Genomic DNA, 25,019 nt, shown 5'->3' with positions numbered 1-25,019 from the left:
ACCCAGTGGACCATGACTCTCGAAGCTTCTCCTTTTCTGCTTCTTTTTTGCCTCTCTGCCACTGCACCATTAAACATCTGTTCATCCCTGTGAGTCTACTTGCATGGTGTAGACACCATAGCTGTGGGCAGCAAAGAAGAGCATCTTCCACAACCTCTGACAATGAAACAGGGATGCAGGATCATGTTAGAGGTTAATAAAGGGGATTAAAGAAAGAAATGCAAGCAGAGGTTCTGATTAAAGCTTATGGAGCCATGGCAGAAGAGAAAGAACCCCCCACACCCTTCTTAACACCTCCACATCATTGAGTGACACACACATACCCCCAGACAATAAAGATATTTGAATGCCGAATTCTGTTTCCATGGCAGTGTGGAGGAGGATGACAGGGGTGAAAAGCACATGCAAAACGCCGGCATGTCTGAGTGTTTACTGTGTACAAAAACACACACAAAAGCATGTGTGTGTGTATGTCTGAGGGGATGCTGTGATGGGCAGATGAATCGAGATGAGTAGCTGCTACTTACAGACATAATTTGCATGTAAGTAAAATGAGACACAGCATATCAGATAGTCCACTCTGTTGATGGATTGAAAATCTCTCCATTTATTTTTCTCCGTATCTCGCTTATTTCCACCTGCAGAGAGAGAGAAGCAGGGGATTGTTTATCTGCCTTTTCTGTCTCAAATCCAGCCCAGCAGCCCACATCCACTCCTCCTGACAGACCTCTTTGAACAGTTACAGCAGGGTAATGTTACTACAGCTTTTCAGGCACAGGCATTTTGTGGCTATGTCTCAGTCTTCTACCAGGCATTCCGCTGTATTAATACACAGACAGGCTCCACACAGCATGCTTTAGAGGCAAAATATCAACATCATTCTAGTAGCTAACAAAAATATGACCATTTGTTTCAATCAATTCCACGTAGCATTCTAGTGGATAAGTATCCGAAAATCTACAATGGCTTGCTATGAAAAGGTTTCCACCTACTGCACTCAGGCGATATATTGCCTATTTTGTCAATTGGGAAGGGTTCCAAACGATTGTAAATAGCAGCTAAATGATTGCTTTTTTCCTCCTTTCAATTCCAACCTTTGGCGAGGGAAAAAAAAATCTACACGGAAGCCTTCCTTATTTGTTTAATCCATTCCCCGGGGAACTCTTTCTGTGATTTACTGATGAAGGATGTCTGCATTTGGTTAGCGGCTCCCTTCGATGCTGCAGCACCTTATCCTGGTTCCTTACACATTCACACTGTTTGTTCCAAGGCGCTGCTCAGGGAATACCTCCACTGCTTGTGCTTGCAAAACAGAAAAAGGTAGAGGAGCAAGATAGAGGAGAAGAGAAAATGAATTCAAAGTTGTTGCCCTCCTTTTTCATTTTGTTCTCCTCCTCCATCTGGAGTACAGCCTAGAGTGTAACATAAGCCGTGATGGTTTCCCCTCAGGCTCGTCTCCTTTTAGCCGTAGCATACACAGTACTGTTTTATTACACATAGTCCTGCAGGCTGTAGCCCGTCTTATTGTCTAATGGGGAGAGAGAGCAGTACTGATGCTGGAGCTCCTGCTGCTGAAGCAGTTGTTGCTGTTGCTGCTGCTGGAGCAGCAATTTGTCAGGAGGAGGGAGCAGGACCAGATCCTGGGGGCCATGCCTCTTCCCTGAGCAGGACATACAGAATATGGACCCCCCAACAAAGAGGAATCCTGCCGAAACAAAGGCCACATACACTGCTCCCCCAGGCTCAAACTTATTGCTCTCGGGTACGCTGGAGTCCAGGAAGTTGGTGATGACCTCGTTGGTAAACCAGGAAGCAGGCACCAGACACAGAAAGCCTGCAGCGACAAAGCAGGCACCACTGGCAATCGCAGCGTGCCGCTTGGAGCGCCGTCCTCCTCCCCAACGTGTGCACTTTAGTCCCAAGGATGCAAGGCAGAGACCCATGGCAGCCAGTACGCAGCAGAGCACCATAGTGGTGCGGGCAGTCTGCAAGTATGCAGGTAGTGACAGCACTGAATACTTAAGTGTGCAACTAAACATGCCTGTGCTGTACCATGTGCAGTCCATCCACAGACCCTGCATCTGGGAGATCGCTGTGATGATGTTGGAGCCCACATCTGCGCTGACCTTCCAGTTGGGCAGCAGAGTGGCCACCATGGCTCCCATGATGCCCAGCAGCGCTAGGACAAATCCAAATATCTGCATACCCGTGGATGCCATGCTTCTTTTCAAGACAATGCTGCCACCGCCTCAGCCGTTGTCCTCGCCAGGCAGCATTCAGCCAGCGCCAGCCAGGCTCCTCGACCCCTCTGCCCAGCCGCCTCTCTCCCCTCCCTTGGTGGTGTACCAGCTGCCAGTCAAATCTCCAGCTCCTCAGCTCCCTAGCTGCGACTCCACTGTGCTGGAGGAGAGAGATGAAATGAAGAAATTGAACTGAGTGGGTCCTCTCATTCTCCTCCTTTCTTTCTCCCCCTCATTCACCTCACACAAGCACATACTTTCTGGCTGGAAACAAAGGGCAGCGTGAAGCTCGAGCGATAAGAGCTGGCTCTGGCTGATACAGTAAGTAAGCAAAACACTGGGGGTCGTTGTGTATGTGTGCATTTTCTATGGGCTGCCTGCTCCTGTTCCTTACTGGAGCCCCATAGAGGTGTTATTGGAGAGGGAGAAATGAATTTGTGGTATTTGCAATGCTCAATTGCTATGTGGACTCAAAGCTGCAGTGCCCTTACCCCCTTACATACTGTATTTTTGACCACTTTGATTTATATACTGTTTAATTAATTACTATACCAACAGTTAACAATAGTTAACAGTTACACAACGTTTTCTTAGGGTGGAATATCACTTGATCCAATTTAGTTAGCTGTCAGGATTAAACTTTGTTAATGTATCTGCTCCTTTTATTGCAACTGAGTCCTTCTTCCCGGCGGCGCATTGTGGTCTCTCCTATCTATAGAAATCAGTCGTCCCATTTGATAAGTGATCTTGAATCTTGATCTAAATGCTGGTCTTACGTGGTCCGAGGAGAGGGAGAGAAGGCGATGTTGAAATAATCCCTTACCCCGGCTGGTGCAGAGCTGGCGCTGACGCGTCACGTTGTTCGCAGTGGTTCCTGTAAACACACAGTCACACATTGAAAGATAGTCTGCTGTTGAGGGGGCGAGCAGGAGAACACAGCCCGGACCGCGGACTCATTGAAGCCATCCATTTCCTTAGCAACAGCGTATCAAAGGACATCCCAGCGCCGTGGACCACACAGGCTTGGCCGGAGCCTGGGAGAAATAACCGGAGCGCTCGGGCTGTCTCCTTCTTTCTCTTTCTCTCCCCCCCTACGCGTGCTCGCTCGCTCTCTCTCTCTCTCTCGCGCGCTGTCTCTCTCTCTGCTCGCCGGTTTGTGTGTGTATGAGTGTGTGCTGGAGAATAAGAGCCTCTGCCTCACAACAACAACTTAATATACAGTTAGACCTCACGGTACTGCTCCAGACTGTTGGCCTACTGTTTGTCAGATGCTAAACTGACAACGAACAAATGGACTGTTACTCAAGCACTGACGGATAACTCCTTCGTGTCAACACGTTATCAAAATACAGAACTCACTATTTACTTACTATTTTTATATATTATAGTATACCATAATAAGTAAAATACTACTGAGAATACATTTTAGGGACTAATGGGAAGCAGGGGTTCCCAAAGTGTGGGTCGGGACCCCCTGGGGGGTCGCGAAACACCAATGGGGGGGTCATGAGATGTCTTCCAAATTTCCAAATTCTTTTTTTTAATCAATCCAAATTTGCTTATTTTACCCATTATTGTAAAAATAGAAACAGTGGTTACATTTGAAATAAAACCCTGCAAATAGCACATTTCATTAATTTTTAGGGATGCACCGATCCTACTTTTTAGGTTGCGATACTCAGTCCCTCCAGGTTTTTGCGGGATTTTTTTGTGATTGTTGCAGCCCAAAAAGCCTGATTTTGCGACAGCTTTTTGAAAAAATTGCGGTGAAAGTTGCGATTTATTTTTTGCTTTTTTCCCCCCCAATAACATCTCAGGGGTAAGTAAATACTCTAAATTACAGTTGTTTTTAGAAAACATTCTTGATGTGGCCACTGTGACTGTATTTTGATTCTCTTGATTCACCGAAAAATGTATATTTACATTTTACATTTACGACGGTCCCTGAATGCACCTCGCAGCGACAGAGGCACAGTCAGTCAGTTCACGGCACTCTGAAATGAATCTGCATCTTTGATGACAAGGAGTTGATCAAAACTTACTAATTGTGTCTGATGTTTCACCAAACTGGAATAAATCAAGCTGTAGACGCAGACGTTGTTACGGCAATGTCGGCAACAACGTCAAACGTCAAATAGTAAACAGACGTGCCCGGTTGTGTCTCTGTCACTAACGCACAATGGGGGTAAAAATCATCAATGAAGATGAGACAGATGCATGGAGGCGGGGAGAGCTGGTTCATAAAGCACACCTGCTGCAGGTAGGTGACCAAGTGAACACTGAGCCCCTCAATCTATAAATAACAACGTTGTCATTGTCACTTGTCCTGCCTGCTGTCCTCTCTTTTCACCCGTTCTCTGTGCGTGTTTTACTGTTGAAAAGTGCCGATCAAGTGAGGACTTATGTTTTTGTTCAAAGGAAGTTAAATTGATGATGAAACCAATGACGTACAGGGGCTGAGATTAAGGTAATTGGTCAAATTTGCGGGAAAGTTGCGGTGATTGTATAAAATTGCAAGACCGCGAAAAAAATCGCACTGATTGGTTGAATTTGCGTTGATAGTTCAATCGTGAAATCGCAACTTCCTGGAGGGACTGGACACTGATATCGATACCTGGGCTTTGGTATCTGACAATACCGATACTAGCCGATCCGATCCCGGTATTGATTTATCAATCTCTATTCCTTAATGTGAGGATAGAATCATGTTTTGGCAACTTCGGGCTTTTCTGACTTGATGGTGAACTGTACCTGGGTTCCAAGTGCTAAACCAGAGGCTGGAATCCCTTTATTTCAAGGATCCGGAACAATTAGATCCAATAACCTGTCCGTTTTTTTCACACTTTGAATCCAATAGTACGAGGTTTCTTGCTTCTTTGCAGTAGGCTACAGCTGACGTAAACTTCTTCCTTTAGGCTCCCGTTATATTTTTAAGAGTGACTGCCATCCGTCGAAACATTACCGCTGCACATGTTGCAGGTTTCAGGCGGAGTTGTTAGCAAAAGAAGCGTGACATGCTACTAAACTGCAGAGCCTCTGTAGTTATCCTCCATCATGCTCCACCTGGCAAAAATGCACCAACTGGTCGGCGCTGATGACGTAGGAGACGCACATGGCTGTTGTAAACACAGAAAAGCATAGAACTGAGATTAATAGATCTGCCATATGGATCAGCACTATATATCGGCCCTTTGTCACCGATATCCAATCTAGTTTTTTGAGTCCGATCTAGCCGATATCCGGTACCAGGATCAGATCGGTGCATCCCTATTAATTTTCTTACTTTCTTTGTTGCCAGATGTCTCCTAAAGTTAGGGTTAGCTAATAGTTAATTAACAAAAGAATCAGTAGCAGCAGGTTCATTTATAGCAGCACAGGAAACACACCCGTGCATGTAGGTAAACTAATTTTCAAGTATGAAGTAAATGAAGACAAATGTGCTCCAGATACATTGTGTAATTACTCCAAAGAAAAAGTCCTTTGACAAATGGTATACAAATTTTTCAAAGGTGGAAAAGCTTTCAAGGAATTTATGTCCCTTCCATGTTATCTCACTAATCCACTCTGTCCTAACAGTCAGTGCCAAGGTGTTGACTATATTGATACAAAATATTCAGTATTTAAAATTAAATGGTCCTCCGGTCATGCTAACAACTAAGCCTGATTTTTACTTCTGCGTCGAATCGATGGCATAGCCTACGCCATAGGTCTGCGTAGCTCCCATACCTAAGCAGAGGCCTATGTAAGTAGTTGGTCCACTCTGCTGCATTGTATTTCCGCATTTACAGCCCTTCAGGAATCCCCGCACATCGGCCATGTATATAATCCTCTCTGACGTGCCCTCTCTATACCTCCCTGTAATCATTGCTGGTTGATAAACAGCAACATGTATCAGCTGTAAATTAAAATAATAATAAAAGTAACAGAAAACGTAAAGGGGCCGGAAACAGGTGACCCCGACTATCAGAGAGACCACACTGCCCTAAAGCATTTCAACGCAGTATTGCTGTGCGACACAGAGTATGTGGTGCTCATGTCCACGTCCACCACTGCTGCATAGGGTCGACACAGAGGTATAAACCAGCCTTTAGTCAAACTAGAATAGTATCTGTCAATTGCTGTGAGGCTGACATGAATACTCTTTTAAAAACTCATCTTGCAGAGTTGTATATCAAGTACCAAAAAGTATTAAGTACATCCCATTAATGCATTCAGCTGTTCAGTAGTCACAATGTTACTCTGCTGTTCATACAAGATAAGACAGAGCCAAGATGCAGCGTGTAGATAACATTTTCAAAAAGCCCCACTATACAACTGGGAAGGGTAATCTAGTTATGACATAGGAACAATTTGCTATCATTCTGACCAGACGAGCTCATCAGACTTGTTGCCTGAAAAAGCTTTGTTAGATTGTTTGTTTACGTGTTGGTCTAAAGGCCAGGGGAGCATGTGCACCCTACCAAGCCAAAACTGACCCTCCCTGGGGCAACATCTTCATTAGGTGTCAGTCAGCAGGAGCCCAAAACTCACAGCTGCTCCCCTGTCTTTGCCTGTCTTTCCTCTCCTCTCTCTGTAAAAGGAGGTACCTCAGAGGTGGGAGTGGCTAGGGCGGCCTTGATTCATGAATGACAAAGAGGACAAAATGATAGAGTGAAAAAAATCAGTCAGGACTATTAGGGCTGATACCCTTGGAAACGCAGATGTGTATCGCTATTATTTGCTGCGTGGGCAAATCTGCAAAAACAGCCAGCTGTGGGAATTTTTTGTTTGGTTCTCCCACTTTCAGTAAAATGATCAGGCATTGACAACAGTGATGTGCTGATTGGTTGGTAGCAATTGATTTGTTTAAATATTGATCTTTTTGTTTAGTATAGACCAGTGCTCTGCCCATTCCACATTGTTTTCCCCGTAAATCACCCCTAAGAGACCCTTTCCTTAAATTGAGATCTATCTAGAATGCAGGGATGGTGTACTCCACATTACCTGCCGTGTGATGTTTGTGTCGACCTTCAGCACTACATTCTCTGGGCTCCTTGTGGGATACCACTGCAGCATGAAGAAAATGTTTTCACATTTCTACACTCACACACTAGAGTGTGCCGTGTGACCTGTCTCCTTGTAACCGATGAGATTGTAAGTGCTGATGCTGGTGTTGTTCTATGGGGAAGTGAGATAAATAAATAAATAGACTATAGGAGAAGAGGAGAAGAGATAAAAGGGGAGAAAAAGATGGAAGGAGGGAAGAGCAATCCATGGTTAACATACTTGTGGTGAGTGCAGATGTGTGACTCTGTGATGTGTGAAGATATTGCAGGCTATTATAAGCGTGGTCCCCTTTATTTTATCACCTCACAGCAGAGCTCTCAAGCCTTTCCGCAGCATAGCTCTGAGGCACAGCCGGACCAGCCGCGCTCGCTTCTGCCCACACGAAGGGCTTTTATCGTTCAATTTGCATTTTCCTCTTTTATGTCCTCCCTTGCGTAATTGGTTTTCTTGCTCATCGTCTTACAAAAACGGTTTGTAAACTGCAGAGATGCAAGGTGTTGTGTGATAGCTGTGATGTCGCTGTCAGTGCAGTCTTGTTTTGGAGCAGACCGGTTTCAATAGATAATACGTGTAAACCTGTGTAGGACAAAACACTTGTGACATATTGCAAAATGACCGGCACTGGGTTGATGAATGAGCCTCTTTAGGTTACATCAGTTAGCCTGATTCCCACGTGGAATGACATTTATGACTTTTTAAACATCCCATCAAAACTATTTTCCCATGTTGTCTTTTGTTATTCCACTGGGCCAGTATCTCTCACATTTTTGGGCAAAGATCAAGCTTTTCTATGACGAAAGCATCTCTCCATGGAGCTGTTCATTTTCCAAGGCTACAGTCTTGAATGTCCTGTGTGCATGCCATAGGCGATTTCATGGGAAGTACGCTGGGCTGCCTGCACAGGAAGCCAAAGCCCTTCCTCCTGAAACCCCTCCAGCAACATCAGCCCCGTATATTCAGCAGCATTGACTGCTGCCTTCTCCTCTCTGAGAGACTGTCGCTCTCCACTGATGTAATGGAGGGTGTCTTCCTAAAGTATTGTCATGATTAATGCAGCTCTTCCTCTTGGTTGCAGGATCTCAGAGCTTTCTCCCTCGCATATTCCCTGGCTGTGTCTAGCTTTCTTCCATCCCCCTGCTCTCTTTCGGAACCTTCCATTATGTAAGCGGAGGTGTTGGTGGTTCAGGTAGCACAGTGGCTGATGCCCAAGGGTCCCTGCCATCTCATCTTGGATACGCTTAGAGGGACATGACAAATTACTGCTCACACGCCATTGGGGGGGAACTCTGCAGAGGAAGAGACATCGAGGGTGGAAATGGGGAAAGGTGAACTGGAGAACCATGGGGCAAATCTGGAGTAATAGGGTTCCATCCTGAGCTGTGGGAAGGTCACACATCTGACATATAGTAACACAAAAGTATGTTAATATAGATCTAAGGATTTTGTTCTTAAGTGGGACAGAAAGGTCTAGAGTTGCAGGAAAAGGCATACATGTGCCTCTGAGATAATGATCTCTCATATTTTGCCCTTTTCAAACATCCTACCAGGGGAATCAGACATATAAGATCTTTATACGGGGGGAAGCCAGGGGTTGTTTTATCAGATAATTTAGTATAGCACATGAAAAGAAGGAATCAAGTTCAGAGCCAACGTTAAGGGTATATAGGGACTTTCATTTGCTGGACTCTAGATTCTCACATAATCTAATTTAGTCACCAAATTAGTGGCCATGAATCCCTTGTACTGGTCTCCTCAAGTGTAAAAGGAATCATTACCATCAAATCATTACCATACTGCCGATCTTTATATGATTTTAGCTGCCACCAATGTAAATAAAAGGGGATGAGAGAGAGGGAGATATTAAGCTTGCCAGATAGGGTCAATAAGTCAGTCTGCTACTCCAGTTCAGGATCTCAGAGCACATGCAAAGTGTTTAAGGGCTTTGGAGGGGGAGGGCTGTGGGGCTCAGGCATGTTCATAGCAACTCAATGGAGGGCCCAGGTGACGCCGGGTGATTTAAGACGGAGTTTCCTTGCATGTTGAGGTTATCCGGGGAGGGATTAATGGCACGGGGCAGGATATATTCCAGCAGTGCTACCCAGTGAAGCCGTGTAGCAAGGCCATACATAAATCATAGCAGCAAAGTGACTTGGACAAGCTGATGGCTGAAATGCTGCTGCCTGTATAGTCCCAATATCGACTTTTCCCCTTGCTCCCCTCTTAAATCATGAAGTGTGGAATATAAATAGCCTAATTATTCCAGCAGAGAGTGAAATTAAAGACATTCCTTTTTAAGGCGTCTACCTAACAGATGGTAGTCTGATCTTGCATCACCAGAATTCTGATGGAAGTATTTTTTGCAATCCGGGTAAAATTCCAAATGAAATCCTTTGCATGTCGATGAGACAGATTGAGCAACTGACTCATCATTCAAATCTAAAGTAAATAATGCAGCCTCTCAATGCCCTTGACAACACCTGCCAGGTGGCTTTGGTATTTAAAATGCATCATTTCAACTAAAAAGGTTAGTGTATTAATAATAGACTTGTCAAGAAGAAGCCAAAGCCATTACTGACACTACAAATAAGCCACAGTCATCATTCAATGTTCAACTGTGTTAAACAAGACAAAACTAAACATTAAAAATTTACCGTGACATTCACTCAACAGCTGTACGCTACATGCACTTACAGCTGCAACTTATGACATCCTTTTCTTTCTTCTTGTGTGTCAAACTGTCAAATGTTGATCTCAGGAGTTTGAAGATTTCTCTGCACTGGTACTGCACCAAGCCTTCAGGGCTGTCGAGACTCTAGCATTGCTGTCCCATTAAACACTGCATCAGGAAGCTCAGCAACAGCCAGGCATCTCTGGACACAGGGATCTGTAGATCTGATAAGAAATAGTGCTGCAGTTTACAGGTGCTTCCGAGTGCTACCCTAGTCGTTCACAGTAATGGGGGGATCTAAGAAGCTCCTGGGAAATCCTTTGCGTGTCTTTGGACCACTTTTGTTTTCCTCCTCTAATTAACAACACAAGTCCAAAGAAAGCAAAAAAGCAGCTGTGAACAACAGTGAGGCGCACAATCCAGAAATAAAAGGATGCATGGGGAGCTCTGCAGGGCATTTATTCTGATCTGAATTAGATCTTTTTTTCTATGATTAAGTACAAGTAGAAATGGGGAAGCAGTTTTTGAAGTGTTACCGTAGATATGCTAAAATGCTTTGTAGGGATGGGCATTTCAACCCAAAATACTATTTGATAAATCACTGGCATTTATTCTGTGATTATTCGTAATCCAGCTCTCTGGCAGCAGGTTTGAAAACTCAAGTTGAGACAACGGCGACGACACTTTTTGCGCTGCAGACACAGACCAAGCGGCAACCTCTGATCTCAGAATATGAAGCCCATGAGGAAGTGTTATAAACTGCAGTTCATAGAGCGTCTGCCCGGGGCCGGCTGCAGAAACACCAGAAACCACATACACACCAATTCAAAAAAGATGTTCTTTGCAGCAAAAATAAACATGTTTACAGCCTGGTTCAAAAAACGGCTTCAGTCTGAAGTAGGGGTGCAAATTTCAAGAATTTTCCATGATCAATCTTTGGAAATGATAATGATCAATTATCGATTAATCATTAAAAAAAACAACGTTTTCCATGTCAAAAACAAACACATGCATTCATAAAAGTGAAGGCTCAGACGTCAACAAGAGAACTTATCGTCAGAACATATTTTGGACTCACAGCGTCCAGTTTTCTGTCTACTCGTCCTTCTTGCGAAAAATAAGCATGTGAAGGTGGGCAGGTGTCAGCCGGGAGCGCAACCGTGTCATAATCAGTCCGCAAAGCGCTCGTGGAGACCTGTCACTCAGCCGCAGTCCCCAGCTGAGCGTCTCTGCTGTGCGCAACACCTAGTCAGTCGATTCACATCGAAACATGCTTTAAACGTAAAACACCTCCCTGATAGCAGAACGGAATATAAGACCACATGGTGTTTGTTCTACGTGATATAAAATCGAAACAAAAAAATGTGTTTGGGTAAGTTCTTAATTAATCGATAGTCGATTTACCTAACTGTTGGCGAGCTAGTGTGAGGTAGAGTCGGGCTTTGAGCCTCCTAGCCAACAGCTACAGTGTTCCCCCCTGTCAGTCAAGTCAGTCATGTCCTTATTTGGGCAAAACTCATAATCTTAATATCTTCTGAACCATCGTGTTAGAAAAACATTCACCCCCCCCGTACAGTGTGTGCCCATAGAGAAATTAGCTCTTCAGACCGAAGCCGCTTTTTGAACCAGGCTGTAAACATGTTTATTAATGCTGCAAAGATCGTCTTTTTTGAATTGGTATGTATGTGGTTTCTGGTGTTTTTGTAGCCAGCTTCAAGCAAATGCTTAAAGAACTACAGTTTAAAACACTTCCTCATGGGCTTCATATTTTGAGACCGGAGGTTGCTGCTTGATTACAACCAGGCACCAGTGAAAACAATGAAAAATTGTACTTATAAAATGGGATTATGTTCGCATTAACTCTTCAATTTTTAATAAGTGAGTGAATATTCAAGCATTCGAAAATCATGTCCCATCCCTAATGTTTTATAGAATTCTCCACTATGACCTTGCACATTTATTGTCCACAATTAACATTAACTTCATCCTATAATCAAAATACCTGTTTACATGCAGTTAGAATCTCATTGATACACATTCACAGCATATATTGACTGTCTTTGTTGTAGATTTTTATTCTTATCCTAAATTTAAAAAACACCCAGTTCCACTGTCATGTCTCAGGGTGTCTCCTTCAGATGACACTTGAGCTGATTATGTATGCATCATACCCCCCCTCCCCACCCTATCTGGAGTCCTATCTTATACAAGTACAAGAAGCAAAGAAGCACACAAAGGAAATAAAATGTATTACTATTAGCATTCACACTTCTGATCTTCTTCCTCCGAGCCCCATTGTCAGTCTGCTCAGCCAGTCAGAGTACAGACTCTCTCAGTGCTGTAAGACTATTACCAACTATGGAAGACAGACATGCGACTCTTTGCTCGGCTGCCCACTGTCTGGCTGTGCAACTGGTCCATGCACAGCGGAGTATCTCTCTGCTTGTGCTGCTGCCCCTCAAGCTATAACTTGCAGGACTGAACAGCATCATGTGAAAACCCTGGAAAGATGATGGCTCTCCCTGTGCATTTCATGCATCAAATGCACAGATTCTGAAATAGTCTTTTAATGTATTTCGGTCCTTTTGATCCCATCATGGCGCTCAGATGATGAAGACAGTAGATAATCCTTTATAAGAAGAACAAGCAATAGAGTGAAAAGAGAATGTGTGGATGTATACGTGCTTGAAAGTTAAATAGAGAGTGATCTGAGAGCTGGAGGAAGGCTCTGATGAGTCTGGCATGATTAGTTCAACAGTGTGTCATGTCAGCTTAGGGCTGACACGGAATGAATAAGGAGACAGCAGCTAGAGAATAACAGCAGCTAAGGTTACAACTGTTACCAATCTAGTCCTCTACTGTAGTTGGGTTGTTGCTGGTGGATAAGTGAGCAATAGATGCGAAAACGGTTTGGGTGTGTTAGCTGAACTAATTCTAGAAACTATACTGTGAGTTAGGGCTGGGCGATAATTCGATAATGATAATTATTGTGATATAAGTGGCTAGTTGCCACCCAACATTAGACAGAAAAAGAAGACGACATAAACAGCCCATCCTGTTACAGCGTAAGAGGTAGGCGGGTTTAAAGACGTTTGGAGTGAACTGTAAACACAGCTGAAATGAGTGACAGCGACACTGAAGAAAACTCAACCTACCAGCTCACAGCAGAGTAGTTAGTCCGACACTGTGCCCACTCGGTGTTGACTTATAACTTAATACACTGAATTAAATATACTTTCAGGATGTGGGTAAATACACCTGATTATGCAAATGATCTAAACCTGAGAAAAATAAGAATCTATAAACTAAAACATCACAAAAATCTCATCTTACACAAAAGACTCTAGTAGCACTATCAGAAATGATGGATTCAAGTAGCTTATCAAACTAAATCCAGATACAAGCTTCAACTTTCACTGCAGAGCAAAAATCTGCCTTTTACATTTAAATGAAATAATGATTTGGTTTTTATCGTGATAATCGATCAACTGATATGAAATAAATGATTGTGATAACATCTTTTTTTTACTATCGCCCAGCTCTACTGTGAGTTAGATCACAAAAAGTATAGATCACACTGAGTCACTCTTTAACACTGATCACTGTGTGCTAGCAAAAACGGTTAGCTTTAAGCTATGAGTGATGAAAATGGTTGAAATAGCTTGCAGAAAATAATGAATACACAGTACAAATAGCTCAAAGTAATGTTGAAATGCTAAGCTAAAATGAATGGATAAAATGCTTTTAACAGTAAGCTACAATAACTCAAATAATAGTTGAAATTGCTCAAAATAATAAATAGAAACTCAAAATAGTTAGCAAAAGGCAGCAGTTAGCCTAGCTACTTAAGTGTGCACCCCATGTATGTACATTCGCCACTGTGGCTGGTAGTTCAACTCCTGGCCACGATTATTTTCTGCATGTACACTTCATCCTGTACTTCCAACATTTCCTGTCTCTCTCCAGCTGTCCTATCCAACAAAACTAAAAGACACCCGAAAATATAAAAAAGAAAAAAACAACCCAAATAGTTAGCCAAAAGTGAAGTATACAGTTGAATTGATGGCTGAAATAAATCATGAGACTGTTAAAAAAGTTGGCTCAGAGATTAGAATGAACATTGAAAAGCTCAAAGTTAACTGTAAATTTAAAACTGATGGTTGCCTTATTAGCTTGACCATTAAAATAATTGGCTAAATGAAATTAACAAAATGTTGAAAATGCTTTGAATTTGAATGTCAAATTGAAATACTTAGCTAAGTTGCAGTTGAAAAAGTTAGCCAAATGTAATAATTGGACATAAGACAGTGAGCCTGAGTAATGGATGAGAGGCTAGCATAGGCTAGGAGTGATTCACAGTTGAAATAGGTAATGCAAACAGTTAAATTGTTTGCTTTAGAATAAAGAAAGAATGATGATAGAACTAACACTAACACCCTGTAGTCTAAACCTGAGTAAGTATGGATAAAAAAATTGTTGAGCTGTGGAATCCTGAGTTCTAGTAGCAGTAGTTTAAAAATGACTTTCTTTAAAGTGTTTTCCATAAAAGCAGATATATCTGAATCAGTCACAGTATCTGTCAGCTGAGTCTCCCAAAAAGCAGAACCTGAGCTCTGTGGCTTCTTAAGATACCCGTTTCTTGATCAATATATATTCATGCTCCGTTGCTTTCATGCTCAGTGGAAAAGGTTGATTGGGGTAGACAAAGAAGGCTACAGTGAGTGAAGCTTTTCAGTATAAAGAAACTTGGAGGTGATGCAGGGAGAGGAAGAGAGACAGGATAGCGAGAGAGCCTCAGTTTCTATGGTCCATCGCACAGGTGTTACTGTGGCAACTGGAACTGGCTTGCCAGTCAGCCATGCTGCGTCATCTTTATTTTCTGCCATTCCTCCTTTCTTTTATCCCAATGTGTGGACCCATCTACCTCTCTCTCACTCTCTTTCTCTATCTCTCACTCTCTCTTTGTCCAGCTTTGTTTCTCGCTTGCCATTTGTCAGGGAGCCTTTATCTCCAGTATATTCCTCCACCCTCCCTGTTTGCTTTTCTCTTGCCACCTTTTTTCTTCATTCCCATGATCCTACTCTGCAACTCACTTTGAACAAATATGCTAACCCTCTGCTCTCTGTATTCCTCTTGTGTGTAGGTGGACGTGGGAGTGGTTCACTTCACCCCTTTGGTTCAGCCTCAGATCCAGCAGCCTTTCAAACTGGTGGAGAAAGTCATCAGGAACGTCTTCCAGTTCCGCAGGAAGCACTGCCATAAAGGCGTAGAGTAAGCAGGATTAATACAACTTGACGTGTCATGTAAAGCATCTTCCCTCTCTTCCCTCTATCTCTGGTTTTTACTATTTAATCTCATCTCATCCTCATCTATCATGTTCTCCCTACATTTTTCATTCTCTGTTTTCTGACAGCCACGTTTTCATTTCATCCCTGATTAGAAGGCTTTTTGATTAGCTTCTGACACGCACGCACACACGCACACGCACCACTCTTCCAAAGATACAACTTTTGAGGCTTTTCGTCTCCCAACTTTGAAAATCAGAGCATCCTCAGAGCTCTGTTCAAAACCACTAGCAGCATACCCACACGCCCACATATGCATGTGCACACAGCCCATCAGCCCCCTGTGCTTGTTAGGAGAGTGTACGTAGGCCCAGATAACAAAAGAGCGCTGGCTGTGTGAAAGAGAGCAGCAATTATGAGTCATTGAGGTGGCATAGGAAGACGAGGCAGCATATTTTATGTAACTGCAGTGTGTTGGTGGCAGAGGCACCAAATTGAAGGGGAGGCACCAGCACTGAAGCGCCTAAAAAGCATCTGTACTGCAGAGTGCGTGGAATTGGCTACCGCTCACCAACCTGTAGAGACAGCGTGCTGGAGAACTTCTAAAGCAGGGAAATTACTTGTATTGAATATCTTGAAATAAAGCTTTTCAGGTAAGAGCTAGAAATCTTAATATGAATAGGACATTTAAATTACAGGAGCCCGTTTTATGTCACAGAAGTTTGAATGTCAGTATCTCTACCCTTGATTCTGGAGCATGGCAGCGGAACAAATTAACAATTCATGAGCAGTGCTAGCCCTTTGTGTAATTTCAATTAACTTCACAGATTTGAAACAATTGCTGAGGGATAATTTCGTTCTGTTTGAACTTTACAATGCCATTAAACTTGCATGATCATGAAGATATCAAAGCAACCTGTGTGTAGGAATGTGTACTGCCATTTATTCTCTTTTTTTTTCATCCCCCTTTTAGAAAGCTGTTCCCTGAGGCGTGTCGTCTGGAGCTGACACAGAAGATGATGCAGGAGGCAGATGTGGACCCCGTTCTACGCCCAACAGAACTCACTTTACCTCAGTTCAGAGCTTTAGCCGATGCCTACGCTCACCTCTGCACCCAGGAGCCTAGCCTCCTCAGCTATGAGTTCAGGGAGGAGCTGAGACTGAAGCACTATGCCAAGCTAAAAAACACACCAATGGACACATTTAGCAACACGACAACTGGCACACTAGCAAGTCCTCAACAGCCCTGCTGAACAAAAAAAATAAAGCAAGGAAACCAAGAGTAACCCACTAATAGCTCCTGTTAGCGCAAGGAACAGCAGTCTGCTCTTAGCTGTGCCATTTCCACCTGGCACAAGCATGAATTTTTTAAATGTTGTTCCCAGTGCTCAGTGAGTAATAGGTAAATTGCTATATGTGAAATCCTTGGACTGAGATAAGAACCGCAAGGCAAATAAAAGGTCTCGACTGTGTTGGACTGGCTCCAAGACTTTGTTCCAAGATTGGAGGACTTAAAGCAGTCATATGTTTTGGGAAAGTAAAGAATGCATGCTCATTACCGGCTATATCTTTTTTTCCAATGCTTCCTTCCTACCCAACTTGCATAACTTCTTGTCCTGTGGGACCTGATAGAAATGTCAGAATGTTTTCAGGGTGAATTAGAGAATGGGAACAACATGGCAGTGCAATATCCAGGACATTTTTCCTTCCACTATGAACTATATTGCTTTGTCACTGGGGAGACGCAGCCTAAAGGGAGGAGAAAAGTGATGGGAGTTTGTAAGCTTCAGAATGTATTTTCTCTCTTTTATAAAAGGATGAGGGAAACAACTGTTCATAAATTAAGAAAATCTGAATGATGCACAATTGGTATTTAAGGCAAATCTGTTTAATCCAAAATGTTATTGATGGCACCTACATCCTAAGATCATTCACATATCTTGTTCTGGGTAGAGCATTTATAAGATATTTGTCAAATAAACCTGACCTTGGTGTTGTTGTTTTTTTTAAGTTTCATGTCAATAAAAGTGTTGCTTCAAGTTTTGAATATCCCTCTTTAAAGCAAGAACAGATTATCACCAACAGAACATGGCCAGGCTGTTCTCTGCCAGTGTGGCAGATGGTATGCTAAGGTTGACTTGCCAGAGAGAGAAAACACTCAGTTTCAGTGATCAGTGGGTGTTAATCTCCAACCAGAATCAGGATATCATCAGATCTTCATGGCATATACGTTTGCAAGGCTGCAATACATGCTCAGTGTTATTCCTCAAAAGGCTGGGTTATCCTACAGAAATAAGACGTGGTTGTGTGGTATGATGAGTCTTTGTTTTAGTAGGTAATTGTATGTGTGGCCACAGATCTGACAACACACAATGGAAAGATAATCAGCCACTGATGAGATACACCTGTGCAGCAGCAGAGATAAAACACCAGGCATGCTGAAAAGATGCTGAGAAGAACTCTATAAAACGTTAAGGTTTTCATCCATTTGCACCTGGAAATAACGCCTCAGCTTCTTTATGAACGTCAGTAACAGCCAAATGAAACATTCTAGATGTTTCTATCAACAGTTTAGGGACAACCGTCCTTCAGTCGAGTACCAAAGCTAGCGATAACTTTTTTTAGTCTTCTTGGTTCCAGGAGCAAATACGTTGTGCTTTCATGATGATTTGAAAATGTGAATCTTCTGGATATACTAATAACGTATGGGGCGACGTTTGTAAAGTTGTTCACCCTGAATATAACAGCAACAATTCTCCACATTTAGCTCCAAAAACGTCATAAAAACATAGTGGGAATTTTAAAAGTCCCTTTTTTTTTATCACATTTAGAGCAAAATTTGTGATCTTCACATTTAATTTTGTTGTGAAAAATATATTCAAGATACAATCACTGTTAAATAAAAATCTTAAATATAAATCTAATTGCTAAATGTTAAAACTAAATGTTAAATATAAATGAAGAGTTCATTTGCAAAAACAGATAACTCAATTAAAAAATGAAAGAAATGTTTCAGAAAACATTGTTTCTATTACTAGCTTTAGGTGTTATCAATCTAATTGAAGTTGGGTGTCTTTGACTCTCAATCAAAATGACATAATTAATAAGCGGTATCTTAAATATGTAACTTTATTAAAAATCTATATTACAAAGAAATAATCTGTTTTTGTAAATGAACTCTTCAAATATATATCTTAAATGTTAAATATAAATATAAATGTTTAATATAAATGTTAAATGTTGCTCTGCAATCCTAAATATTTAGATAATATGCAAAACAGCAACAACATTAAAATACCTCCACATATATGACCACTAAGAAGCGCGCAGACATATTTTGGGGATACAGATCATTTCTATGACAGCCTCTTAGATGAACACAAGCAGACTCTGGTCCCAATCCACTGTATGTCAATCAGTCCAGCAAAAAACAACTAACACTCCACCTCCTCAAGGCAGTATGATTAAATATAAATGTACTCACTGAAGTTGTGGGCTCTGTTGTAGAGAAAAGCGGCGCAGCAGTTCATCTTCTGGGCGAACTTGTCGATGACTTTAGGGATGAAGTCCAGTAGCTGCTGGATCAGCTGACATTAGAGAGCATGGTTGAGTAGTTGCTGTCCCATCATGTTGTGAATTAAAGTTTTTATCCTCTGCACGCTAGAAAAGCGCATCAGCTGTCTTCATAGGCGTTGTTATGGTAGTTTTAGAGTCTGAGAGATGTTTAAAAACTTTGAAACCCGTGGTCCACCTGTATAACACGGAAAACAGAGGAGTTCCTTCTTGTCCTGGCTAATCGTTTGCCAAATTGTCTTCATAAACCGCTCTGCATTTAATCCGTGGTTGAATTCCAGCTTCTCTTGCAAACTCTGCAACTTGTGCTCCTGTTATAATTCCACTTCATTTTAACAAGCTAGCTATGTTAGAAAGCAGCCCCTCTTCCTGATAACCATTTAATTGACAATTACAGACAGCCAGCCAATCATCGGATCCCCTTCAAATACCAATGAAATCTCAGATATTTCATGACGTATTACTGTGAGCCCCACCCATTTATAGTCTATGGACCCACCCATATATGTCTATGGGCCCACCTGTCATAATGCGTATCACCATTTTTTCCATGTACAATACACATTGCGTTGAAGGCATAGACTGTCTAAAATAGTTGTAATTGTAATGTAATGGTTGTAGGTTGTTAGAGAGGGGCGAGCCCATGATTCACCCTCCAGCCTCCGTAGTTCTACTAGACACAAAACTTAATGCAAATGCAATTCAGGACCATCTTATTTATAGCTAAGAAATTATGGCAGATATTTTTTGTGGCATTAAAAGTTAACTTTATCTGTTTGCACAGTTCTTTATGTTGACAAAAGATGCAGTGGCGGTTCTAGACCAATTTTACTGGGGGGCAGGCTGGGGGCAAGGGTGTTGTCTGTGATGGGAAAAATACAGACATGATAGTATGTTGTTCTTGCTTTGATTAGAAGCTAAAAACATTCACACATACCAGACCTTCTGTGATTTGCATACTGTTATCTGTTCCCATGGCTGAGGAGCAGACCATAAGGTGAGAAGTCAGGAAGGTGACCAGGAAGCAAGAGGTCGTAAAAAGCTCTCTTGTTTGACTTACAGTTCTGAGAAGATGCTCAATGATGTGTTAATCTTATTCTCTGAAGAGAATAAGTAACGTGTTGTGTCTTCACTCTGGGTCAGTTGAGCAGACCTTGTCTCGGTTGTTAGATCACTCTGCCATCTGACCGCTTTGCAAAGCTCACTGAAGGCCGGAATAAAGCTCACAAAGACAAATGGTTGTAGTTTGAGTCTATCATTTCCAGATTTCCACCACATGTCAGAGGGACACATTCAACCCTGACAAAAGAGACTGAGAAGGGCGAGGACCGGCTGAGAACAAACTGGCAAAACATCAGTGCATCCCTATATACTAGACATATATACTACTGTGTACTATATCAAAATGCAGACTGACAGCAGCTGTTTGGCTGTTTACACTCAACATGAGTCCCTTAGCACTCTAAGGGACTGGAACCAAGGGCCACACGCATGTGTTCCGCCTGTAACATCGGCGTGATACCGAAGCATTTTTTTATTGTATAATATTTGTTTGGAGGGGGGGCCACAGGGGGGTCCAGGTTCAGTTTTACAGGGGCACCCAAGCGGCAAACTCCGGTCTCAAACGATGAAGCCAATGCGGAAGTGATATAAACTGCAATGCATCGAAAATCTGCTTGAGGCTGGCTGCAGAAACACCGGAAACCACATAGATATGAATGGGAAAAAGACGATCTTTGCAGCATTAATAAACATGTTTACAGCCTGGTTCAAAAAACGGCTTAGCCCTACAACGCTAATCTCTCTAATGGCACACACTGTACGGGGGTGAATTTTTTTCTAACGTGACGGTTAAGAAGATATTAAGATTACGAGTTCTGCCCAAATAAGGACATGACTGACGTGACTCCCGGTCGGGAACACACAGCCATTGGCTAAGAGACTCACACTACGTCACACTCTGCCTAGTTGAGTTCCGCATTACCAATATGGCTGCTGCCGTCGATTTGCTTCAAAACAGCTCTCAGGAACAGATGGGTGACGTCACGGATACTACGTCCATATTTTATACAGTCTATGGGGGCACCGGCCCCTGTTGGCCCCTCCCCAGAACCGCCACTGAACAGATGGGGCTATGACCCACGTTCCCTTATGACCACACAATACATAATTGCTACTTCTGGTTCCAGTGGTCATTGTACTGTTAATGTAAGATATATTTGCTTAAGCACAATAGGTGGTAACCTTATAGATAGTGCCAGTGCTGAGTGGGTATATAAGTGAATGTGAATGGATGTATCATTTTTTTTATGACATCCTTAGACACTTGAACATGTTAAAACACAAAGCGTGGTTAATTTCACACATCTTGGTATAAAATGGAAGCACAGCGAAAAAAAGGTTTTTCAAGTCTTTCTTCAAGTTACTGTGCCCCACTTCTGTCAGATAATTATGTATTCTATTGAGGGTATACCTTTTCTTCCAATGCCAGGATATTGAATTCTGTGATTTCTATGACAGCTAATCAGGGACTGGTGGAAAGTCTAACCGAGGGACCAAGCTGGAGATAAGACACTTTCTTCCCAGCACTGCTTTACCTGTCAATATAAATAAAGGGTATAGGAACCCGAGCTGACAGCTGAATTGAAATTTGAAAGCACAGTTCCCAAGGTGTCATTCACAGATAAAACTTTTATTTATAAAACAATTCCATAAGAATGAAGCATTCACATTCATTGGTATTCTAGCATTAAAGGCGTGGAAAAGTTGAGCTGAGAAAGAATGTAATAGAGGTTTGCCTTCTTGTAGTATCCTAACATGTATTTTACACTGTTGCTGACAAACTTGTACAAAAATACCAGCTGCATTAATTGCAAATTCCTGCATTGTTTCAACCTGTACAGTGTCAAGTATGTAAGAGAGTACATAAATGTTTTCAAGATAGAAAATTTTATATACACAAGACACAGATATAAAGAGAAACATTGGGGTTTAAACATTATTGCTGTTTTTATCAGTCAAGCAGCCATATCTCTGCACTTTCCAATCACAATCACTGAAAGACAATCAAACCCCGGCAGGCTACGTTTAAAATTGTGGATGAAACATGAAGCTGTATTGCATTTTATTTAATGATGGACCAAATCTTTCACCAAATGTTCAAGCTTTCACTTGAAAATTTACTTTGCTAAGATATACATTATCAAAACTATTAATAAATAAAACCAGCATTAATTACATTAAAACCTGTACAGATAAAAATCATTTCAAATATATAGGCAAACAGTGTACTTTAGTGCACAAAATACAGCAAAAAGGCTTCTTTGTAAAAGTCAGCATCCTTCCTGTTTCTTCAGGCTATGTCCTCTCTCCTCAGAAGTCTGACATGACCCCGGCAACGTTTGGCTCAATGTTGTTAGTCTGTGAAAGCCTTTACTCAGTGCAGCCTCCTTCCATGTTATTGCTTACAAAATGCAGTTTGTATAAAGCGGTGACTCAAACATTTGGCTCTGTGAAACCAAATAAAAAAAATATTCAAGACTGAACCCATGACTTGTAAGCCTGCTGCTCGCTAATTGTGACATAACATGCTCAATGTTGCCAAATACAAACTCAGAAGCATATTTCTTAGAAGTACTTGGTGGCTTTCAATGCACTGTAACCTCTCTCCTCCTTTGGGACTGTCAGATCAAGGACATTCTTTCAATTTCTTCAAAGTAAAGGTCAAAAATGTAATATACTGCCAATCAGCATGCGCTGCAGGGTAAACCAGGATGGAATACGTCACTCAGAGGGTTTTGTTGACAGCGGCCCAGAGAAAAGAGTCTGGGGAAGCGCATCAGTGCTTGGCAGATTCATGCAGTCATTATCAGTGGGACAAAAGTCACCTCAATTTGCCTCTCAAGGGGGAAAAACTGTCAGCCAGTGCCAAAAGAACAGAACATTCATGCCTGATTTGAATGCAGGTGTGTCACTTTCTCAACCGACTTGTTGAGGTACGACTTCAAGAAGCCCGCAATAAGCCACAGGGGTTTCCCCTCTTATGATGCAATGGCTTTGGTCAGCATCCTCAACCGTATGTCCGTTCACTGTGGTGCAGTATAGTCCTGCTCTGTCCTATGAGGAGGTGGTATTTCCAGAGTTTGTGGCACAGCTCTCATCTTGGTCATAGAAACAGTCCTCATTCACAACAGAGGTCAAACTTTGGACGCTGAATTCTCTTTCCAGCAGCGTGTTGAGGTCCACTGCTCCTGAAGGCAGGGCTGTATCTGCCTGGCTGTCCAGTGACCTGCTGTGTGCCTTCATGTTCAAAAGTGCCCCCTGGCTCCTTCTGAAACTGCTGGGTTTCCTTTTCACAGCACTGAAGTGTCCTCGCATTAGTTTGGGTTGTGTCTCCGGAGTGTCACCGACTCTCTCAGGTTCAACACATGGAGCCGGTGGACACTTTGACACAGCCTCCTCTGAGAGTTTAAGTTGGAGGAACTGAGCCTCAATGGCACTAGTTGGAGAACTGCTGTCTCCACTGTCCCTTCTGGTCCCCCCCTCGATAAAGCCATCATCATCCTCATCACTTAAAATATCAGACTCTTTCACAGCTGAGGTGGAGGAGGGTTGCGCCAGGTTTGATCCAGATGTCTCGGATGAGTTCTGCAGGACTGAGGCAGTATTGGGGTCGGAGGAAGTGCAAGGTGGAGAGGCACCAGGCAAACTGTGCGTTCCACTGCTAAGGCTTCCCTCATCTGAGTCTGGGCCCAGTTTAGGGTTACCAGCCTGCATGGAGAGATCTCCAGGTGGCTGCTTGCACAACCAGGAAGCCCTGGAGGAACCTGGTAACAAATTTGGAGATGGAAGTCAGAAATGCAACTCTTAGCTTGCACCATAAGGCTTCAGCAGCGTATGACCTAAAAAGTAAGATATTATCATCTCCTTTGTCATGCATACTTAGCGTTACGCAGTTTATGACTTTGAAAGCCGGAATGACCTAAAAGGCTAAATACCAGTTAGTAAGAATCACTCCCATGCCCTCTGTGGACATGCTTTTCTAGAAGGCAGGTCCTAATATTTAAAAATAATCCCACACATCTCTTGAGTCTGAATGCTCACCTAGCCTGGCCGAGGAGGGCAGGGTGTTGCGCAGGGGGGCCAGGCGCTCCTTACAGCCCTTCTCCAACGTGCCCTCGCTCCTCATGTTCCTCCTCACGTTCTCTCTGAGGATGGAACGGATCACCTTGATGATGTTGACCTTGCTCTCTGGCACACTGAGGAGGACACAGCAGAGAGGTACCACAGAAACATGAGCACTGGGTATGATCAACTTGATTTCAACGGCTAAATATAGAAAAGGGGGTTGGTGAGACAGTTCCATCGTGTCCCTGGTGAAAAGGGAAATTAAATTCATTAGGAGTGGTCCCAATGTCACACTTTAATGAGAATGACCAATTTGGTTACAGGCTTCGGTCTCACCACTATTCCCTTTGTACTGGTCTATACATTCAGGAATTAGAACAATAATGACACATATAAAACCCACATAATACATGCTGATTACTTTAACCTTTCTTCTGTATGTCAGTGGCCAGGTCATGTTTCTACATGAGAATTGGTTCTAAAACATTTTTACCTGGTAAAATAAAGGTCAAATTAAAATAAAAAAAAATAAAAATGTCAACTGTTTTGTAGAATTATAAATGATCATTATGGGTAGATTTTCCTATTTTCAGAAATAGAACGATGACAAGATGATTGATAAGACTCTCATCTGTCTGTTTGATATGACAGCATAGCCAATAGCAGCCTATTTGCATAGCAATACACACAAAGCTGGGAACTGGGAGAAGTTTTTTTAGGCTACCAGCACCAATCATCCTCACAAAGTTAAACATGGTATCACATTTAAGTCCTGTGAACCAAAACCAAAGTGTTATAGGAGAGGTTTCTGATCCAGGGTTCCTGCTTTACAGTATTATAATCAGGATGCTACAATAAACAGAAAGACTGTTAGCAGTTACAGACAGGTGGGTGACGGTGGTAATGTTTTTAAAAGCAGGAGCAATCCTAAGCCTTTTTAATACTGGTTTACCTATGGCTTGTAGGGAATGACTCGTATAGGTTTTAAAAAGCAAGATTATGATTAGGGAACATTGTCTCATTGCCAAAAAGGATACAGTGACTGTGTTAAAATTGAATGCTGTTACATAAGCAGAAATG

At 42.4% G+C, this 25,019-nt stretch overlaps 3 protein-coding genes across 9 annotated transcripts in view; 1 reads left to right on the top strand and 2 right to left on the bottom strand.

The window, feature by feature from the left end:
* tfb1m (transcription factor B1, mitochondrial) overlaps positions 1–17,278 on the top strand; it is a 33,715-nt gene extending 16,437 nt beyond the window's left edge. For both annotated transcript variants that reach the window (XM_034674768.1, XM_034674769.1), the window contains exons 7-8: positions 15,098–15,225; positions 16,213–17,278. In XM_034674768.1, the coding sequence (XP_034530659.1) occupies positions 15,098–15,225; positions 16,213–16,492 (408 nt within the window). In that variant the 3' untranslated portion in view covers positions 16,493–17,278. The remainder of the gene's footprint in view (positions 1–15,097; positions 15,226–16,212) is intronic.
* Positions 588–19,198, bottom strand: LOC117806092 (claudin-20). Of its 4 annotated transcripts, none has more exons than XM_034674772.1 (3): positions 18,724–19,198; positions 3,017–3,114; positions 588–2,400 (listed from the first exon to the last, which is right to left on the bottom strand). In XM_034674772.1, the coding sequence occupies exon 3, from the start codon at positions 2,217–2,219 to the stop codon at positions 1,491–1,493; it is 729 nt and encodes a 242-aa protein (XP_034530663.1). In that variant the 5' UTR covers positions 2,220–2,400; positions 3,017–3,114; positions 18,724–19,198; the 3' UTR covers positions 588–1,490. The 4 variants fall into 4 exon arrangements, with proteins under 4 accessions (XP_034530663.1, XP_034530661.1, XP_034530664.1 ...); XM_034674770.1 differs by having other exon boundaries at positions 3,064–3,114; positions 18,724–19,188; XM_034674773.1 differs by lacking the exon at positions 3,017–3,114 and having other exon boundaries at positions 18,724–19,188.
* A 2,285-nt stretch (positions 19,199–21,483) lies between these two features.
* tiam2a (TIAM Rac1 associated GEF 2a) overlaps positions 21,484–25,019 on the bottom strand; it is a 73,534-nt gene continuing 69,998 nt past the window's right edge. For 2 of the 3 annotated variants that reach the window (XM_034674861.1, XM_034674860.1), the window contains exons 26-27: positions 23,916–24,070; positions 21,485–23,638 (exon numbers count right to left, since the gene is read on the bottom strand). In XM_034674861.1, coding sequence (XP_034530752.1) covers positions 22,929–23,638; positions 23,916–24,070 — 865 coding nt within the window. In that variant the 3' untranslated portion in view covers positions 21,485–22,928. Of the gene's footprint in view, positions 23,639–23,915; positions 24,071–25,019 lie in introns of all 3 variants that reach the window. The other variant, XM_034674859.1, reaches the window with a different exon arrangement.

This window comes from Notolabrus celidotus, chromosome 22, assembly GCF_009762535.1.
Source record: "Notolabrus celidotus isolate fNotCel1 chromosome 22, fNotCel1.pri, whole genome shotgun sequence".
NCBI classification, from domain to species: Eukaryota; Metazoa; Chordata; class Actinopteri; order Labriformes; family Labridae; genus Notolabrus; species Notolabrus celidotus.
This window is presented reverse-complemented; position numbering and strand designations above follow the sequence as displayed.